Source organism: Macaca thibetana, chromosome 3, assembly GCF_024542745.1.
Source record: "Macaca thibetana thibetana isolate TM-01 chromosome 3, ASM2454274v1, whole genome shotgun sequence".
In the NCBI taxonomy this organism is placed as follows: domain Eukaryota; kingdom Metazoa; phylum Chordata; class Mammalia; order Primates; family Cercopithecidae; genus Macaca; species Macaca thibetana.
In genome coordinates this window covers 6618930-6624929 of record NC_065580.1, presented here as the reverse complement: position 1 = coordinate 6624929, position 6000 = coordinate 6618930, and the positions used below count along the sequence as shown (strand labels likewise).

The 6000-nt window shown below is 44.2% G+C and overlaps 1 protein-coding gene across 1 annotated transcript; it reads left to right on the top strand.

The window, feature by feature from the left end:
- The first annotated feature begins 565 nt into the window (after positions 1-565).
- Positions 566-1774, top strand: LOC126951623 (ATP synthase F(0) complex subunit B1, mitochondrial-like). Its single transcript, XM_050785919.1, is given in 2 exon segments — positions 566-787; positions 790-1774. Coding segments are annotated over 2 exon segments (801 nt in total). The 5' UTR covers positions 566-645; the 3' UTR covers positions 1449-1774.
- Positions 1775-6000: the final 4226 nt, after the last annotated feature.

The following is a 6000-nucleotide window of genomic DNA, read 5'->3' as shown; positions in this document are numbered from 1 at the left end:
TGCCTGTAATCTCAACACTTTGGGAGGCCAAGGCGGGTGGATCATGAGGTCAGGAGTTTGAGGCCAGCCTGACCAACATGGTAAAACCCCATCTCTTAAAAAAAAAAATACAAAAATCAGCTGGGTGCAGTGGTACATGCCTATAGTCCCAGCTACTTGGGAGGCTGAGGCACGAGAATCGCTTGAACCCAGGAAGCAGAGGCTGCAGTGAGCGGAGCTTGTGCCACTGCACTCCAGCCTGGGTGACAGCGTGAGACTCCATCTCAAAAAAAAAAAAAAAAAAAAAATGTTTGGGCCAGGCGTGGTGGCTCATGCCTGTAATCCTAGCACTTTGGGAGGCCAAGGCAGGCAGATCATTTGAGGTCAGGAGTTTGAGATCAGCGTGGCCAACATGGTGAAACCGCATCTCTACTAAAAATACAAAAATTAGCCAGGCATGGTGGTGGGCACTTGTAGTGCCAGCTACTCGGGAGGCTGAGGCAGGAGAATTGCTTGAACTCAGGAGGCAGAGGTTGCAGTGAGCAGAGATCGCGCCAATGCACTCCAGCCTGGGAGAAAAAAGAAAAAAGTTTGGATTAAGAATACAGTATTGGTGAGCAGCCATCTTGCTCCTGCCCCTGACAGTCTCTGGTCGGGGTCACAGGGATGCTTAGACTGCTGCCTGGACCTTTGCTGACCATGCTGTCCCGGGTGGAACTTTCTGCCACTGCCACAGCGGCCCCCTCTCTGAAGAATGCAGCCTTCCTAGGTCCAGGGGTATTGCAGGCAACAAGGACCTTTCACGCAGGCAGCCACACCTTGGCCCTCTACCACCTTTCCCTGAATGTGGAGGAAAAGTTCGTCTTGGACTGATCCTTGAGGAATTCTTCAAGTTTCTTTATCTTAAAGCTGGTGTAACAGGACCTTATGTGCTCAGAACTAGGCTTATCCGGTATCCTTTATCCAAAGAAATATATGTGATTATTGCAGAGACCTTCTCAACCATATTAGTAGTAGCGTTACTTGTCTATGCAATTAAAAAATATGGTGCCTCTGTTGCAGAATTTGCTGATAAACTCAATGAGCAAAAACTTGCCCAACTAGAAGAGGCGAAGCAGGCTTCCATCCAACAAATCCAGGATGCAATTGATTTGGAGAAGTCACAGCAGGCACTGGTTCAGAAGCTCCATTACCTTTTCGATGTGCAGAGGAATAACACTGCTGTGGCTTTGGAAGTTACTTACCAGGAACGACTGTATAAAGTATATAAGGAAGTAAAGAATCGCCGGGACTATCATATATCTGTGCAGAACATGATGCGTCGAAAGGAACAACAGCACATGATAAATTGGGTGGAGAAGCACGTGGTGCAGAGCATCTCTGCACAGCAGAAAAAGGAGACAACTGCTAAGTGCATTGCGGACCTCAAGCTTCTGGCAAAGAAGGCTCAAGCACAGCCAGTTATGTAAATGTATCTATCCCAATTGAGACAGCTAGAAATAGTTGACTGACTAAATGGAAACTAGTCTATGTGACAAAATCTTTCTATATTGGTGTCTACTGAAGTTATAATTTACCTTTCTTAAAAATGAAAAGTTTATTTCATATAGTGAAAGCACAAAATCTATTGGCCAGTCAGATGTTTCTCATCCTTTTTACTCTGCATTTGAGTTCCATGACCACTTCTGAATAAGCAGTTTGCCTTTATTAAAACCTGCTGCCTGATTAAAGATTACCAGGTTATAGTTTAAATTTGCAATTAATTCTACCATCTTGCAATAAAGTGACAATTGAATGAAAAAAATACAGTATCATTTTTACCTTAACTATCAGCTCTAGATGTCAGGAACCCAGTGGCCATATGTTGTTCTGCAAGTTATTCTTGCAGAGAATTCACTTTGCACTTTTTTGTGTAAGGCAAGTACACGAAATAGAAGGATAAGACATGGAAATGTTGACCTAAAGGGAAGAAGCTGAGGCAAAATTAATCTAAATAGAAAGTTTATTTGGGCCAAGTTTGAGGATTGCAACCCGAGAACGTAGATTCCAGTTACCCTGAATTTGCACTCAGGTTAGCAGCAGTTAAAAGTGAATTTTTTTTTTTTTGAGATGGAGTTTTGCTCTTGTTGCCCAGGCTGGAGTGCAATGGCACGATCTCGGCTCACCGGAACCTCCGCCTCCTGGGTTCAAGTGATTTTCCTGCCTTAGCCTCCCGAGTAGCTAGGATTACAGGCATTGTGCCACCACGCCTAGCTAATTTTGTATTTTTAGTAGAGATGAGGTTTCTTCGTGTTGGTCAGGCTGGCCTCGAACTCCTGACCTCAGTAATCTGCCTGCCTCAGCCTCCCAAAGTGCTGGGATTACAGGTGTGAGCCAACATGCCCGGTCACAAGTGGATTTTTAAAGGGAAAAAAGAAGCAATTCCTGGTTGGGTGCGGGTGCGGTGGCTCACGCCTGTAATCCCAGCACTTTGGGAGGCCAAGGCCGGCAGATCACAAGGTCAGGAGTTCGAGACCAGGCTGACCAACATGGTGAAACCCCATCTCTACTAAAAAAATATATACACAAAAATTGGCCAGACGCGGTGGTGGGCAGCTGTAGTGCCAGCTACTGAGGAGACTGAGGCGGGAGAATCACTTGAACCCGGGAGACGCAGGTTGCGGCGAGCTGAGATCACACCACTGCACTCCAGCCTGGGCGACAGAGCGAGACTCCGTCTCAAAAAAACAAAACAAAACAAAAGAAAAAAAAAAAGGCAATTTCTGAGTTGTTACCAACAATTTACATTAACATCAAATAAACTATTGGTGGGCTCTACATTGTTAAGCTGTAGGTTGTGGCTATAGTGTCCAGTGTGGCATTATTAGGTTAATTTATAGCTACTTGTGGCAATAGTAAGCAGTTTCAAGACATGAATACTTAGCTCAAAAAGGGGAGAGTACCGCACGATTGCTGTCTCATTTCAGCGCCTCTCTGGGCCTGGTAGTTGAAAAAGACTGGTATTCCTCTGATAAAAGGTCTTTTCTCAGAAACACATTGTAACTTTGCACCCAGTTTTCAGATACACATTGTTGCAACTAGAGGTTCTGCTGAATGAAACAGTCAAGGCAGCAAGTGTGGGTTCCCATTTACCCTCCTCTATCCTGTGCCTGCTCTGTTGCTCCACCCCATTCACTGTGACCTCCTTGTTTCCCAGCACAACTTCTGCTGGAAAGGACCAAGTTAATATCTGGTGAAGATATTTTTGTAATGACATAGTCTTGCTTTATTCATTCTACTATAATTACATGAGAATTCCTGCTGTCCTGCTTCTGATAATGTTCTAGAATGAACATCAATAAGGAGAGGAGAGACCCTTGGAAAGCCAGCTCCTCCAAAACCTGTTGCTTGTGAGATTGCACAATGGCAAGAAACATTTGGACCTAGTTTTTGGCAGTACGCTGTGTCCAGATTGCCTGGAATCCAATTTACGCTACTCAGCAGTTTCCCTCCCTATTGGCAAAATAATTTAATTTTTATTGGATACCACTCAGTCTCTAGGACATATAGTGATTGCGTGATGGGAATTCATGGTCATTTGTTACTGAAAATAGACAACATTCAAGGTAAAGAGCTCAAAAGTAGAAAAGTGTATTTAAAATGTTAGTCTGAAGGACTGATCACTGAGATTCCTTCTGGCTCTAACACCTATTATACCTATGCTTACCAGATGCTGGTTTTGCAATGCTTTAGCGGCTCCTGTTTTCTCAAGAGAGCCTAAAGAAGGTGCTCAGAACAAAATTAAATTTTAATCTAGGCTAATTTTCAAAGTATGAGCCTCAGTTTTCTTATTTGATTAAGAGAGGTATTTATAATATCTACCTCGTGGGAATGTTATGAAGATTAAATGTAATGGTGTGCTGAAAATGCTTTGGAAATGAAGATATTATTGTAACTCAGTTCTCCATAAGAAATGAATAGGAAATTGTTACAAACTGTCAGCTGAAGAATGATGAGGTTCATATATTTGGAAAGGAGAGCTTTATTTCTCAAAAAAGCCTGCAGCCTGGAGGGGGCCCATTCTGACAGGCTGGGAAGTGTAGCCTCTGGCCAGAAGCTGGAAATAGGCACTTTGAAGGTTGAAAGAAGAGACAGGGATTTACACTGAATGGAGTGTAAATATACATATTCAATAAGCTATAGGTGGAACCATGAATATTCATGAGACGGGAAACATGCACATGTGCAATTGAACTTCATGCTTCTCCATGGGTCCCATGTTCAAAAAATGGTGGCATTGAAAGTGTGATCTCAGGGTGGAGTCTTCAGGACTCTGATGTCAAAAGGTGAAGCAGAGGACTGGAAAACCCTCACAGTGCATCTTCGTAGACTGGCCAGAACTGCTCTGTGGTTGGTGGTCTCTTACCAGGAAGGAATGATGTTCAGTTGTGCACAAACCATAAAAAGGGAAGGGTGGCAGTCCAGGCTTTGACTGAACTCAGTGGTGGCATCTTTGAAAGGCCTGGTTTCTGTTTACCTTTAGGGAAGAAAGTCAAAAGGCAGTTAGAAAGGGAGGGGGTGTAACCAGCCAAGTCCAGCCTCTCACCCTGTATTAGTCAGTTTTGATGCTGCAGATAAATACATACCTGAGACTAGGAAGGTAAATAGGTATGTATGTATGTATGTATGTATGTATTTATTTATTCTGAGATGGAGTTTCGCTCTTTCACACAGGCTGGAGTGAAATAGCGTGATCTCAGCTCATTGTAACCTCTGCCTCCCGGGTTCAAGCGATCCTCCCACCTCAGCCTCCCAAGTAGCTGGGATTATAGGTACCCGCCACCATGCCTGGCTAATTTTTGTATTTTTAGTAGAGATGGGGTTTTGCCATGTTGGCCAGGCTGGTCTCGAACTCCTGACCTCAGGTGATCGACCTGCTTTGGCCTCCCAAAGTGCTGGGATTACAGGCGTGAGACACTGTGCCCAGCTGATAAATAGGTTTAATGGACTCACAGTTCCACATGGCTGGGGAGGCCTCACAATCATGGCAGAAGGTGAAAGGCACTTCTTACATGGCAGCGGCAAGAGAGAATGAGAGCCAAGAGAAAGGGGTTTCCCCTTATAAAACCATCAGATCTCGTGAGACTTATTCACTACCATGAGAACAGTGTGGGGGAAACTGCCCCCATGATTCAATTATCTCCCACGGGTCCCTCCCATAACACCTGAGAATTATGGGAGCACATTTCAAAATGAGATGTGGGTGGGGACAGAGCCAAACCATATCACACCCCATTATGGCTAGGAACTCAGCTTTCAAGGTTTCTCTGGGGTCCCCTTGGCCAAGAGGGAGTCTGTTCAGTCAGTTGTGGGGCTTAGAATTTTATGTTTATCTCTCAAACCCTAAATCTTGTCTGATAGAGTGGATGAACTTATTAAAATGCAGCTCCCCAGATTTCATCTCTGGATTCTGAGCAGTGGGCATAAATCAGTGATTGATTCTGATGAGAGGCACATGGAAGCACTCAGCCTACTTTGTTGAATGAATAAATGAAGCGGATGTGAATTGAAATTGGAAGGATGAGGGAAGCTTTGAACAGAGTTTTGAAGGATGATGAGAATGAGGTAGGTGAGGAATGTTCTAGACTCAGAGCCCTGCACAAACACCTGACAATACAGAGGGTTTGAAGAACAGTGTGTGGGCATAATGTGAGATGAGATTGCAAAGGTAATTTAGAATCTGATCTTAGAGAACCTTGAATGCCATAATAAAGGTTTGGATCAAATTCCATAAGAAAAACACATCACTGATGGTTTTAGGGAAAGAAGACTGACATAATACATACATTTTGGAGTTCTGTCATGATGTCCCTCATAGCAGTATAATTTTCCTGAAAGATGTCTTGGAGAGACAAAAGCCTGGAGACAGGGTGGCTAGTGGGAGGCTACTGAGCAGTTGAGCAAGAACGACAGTTGGAATGAAAAGTAGGGGACAGAGACACAAGGGAAGCGGTGGGGTTGAATGACCAGGGCTTGGCAGCT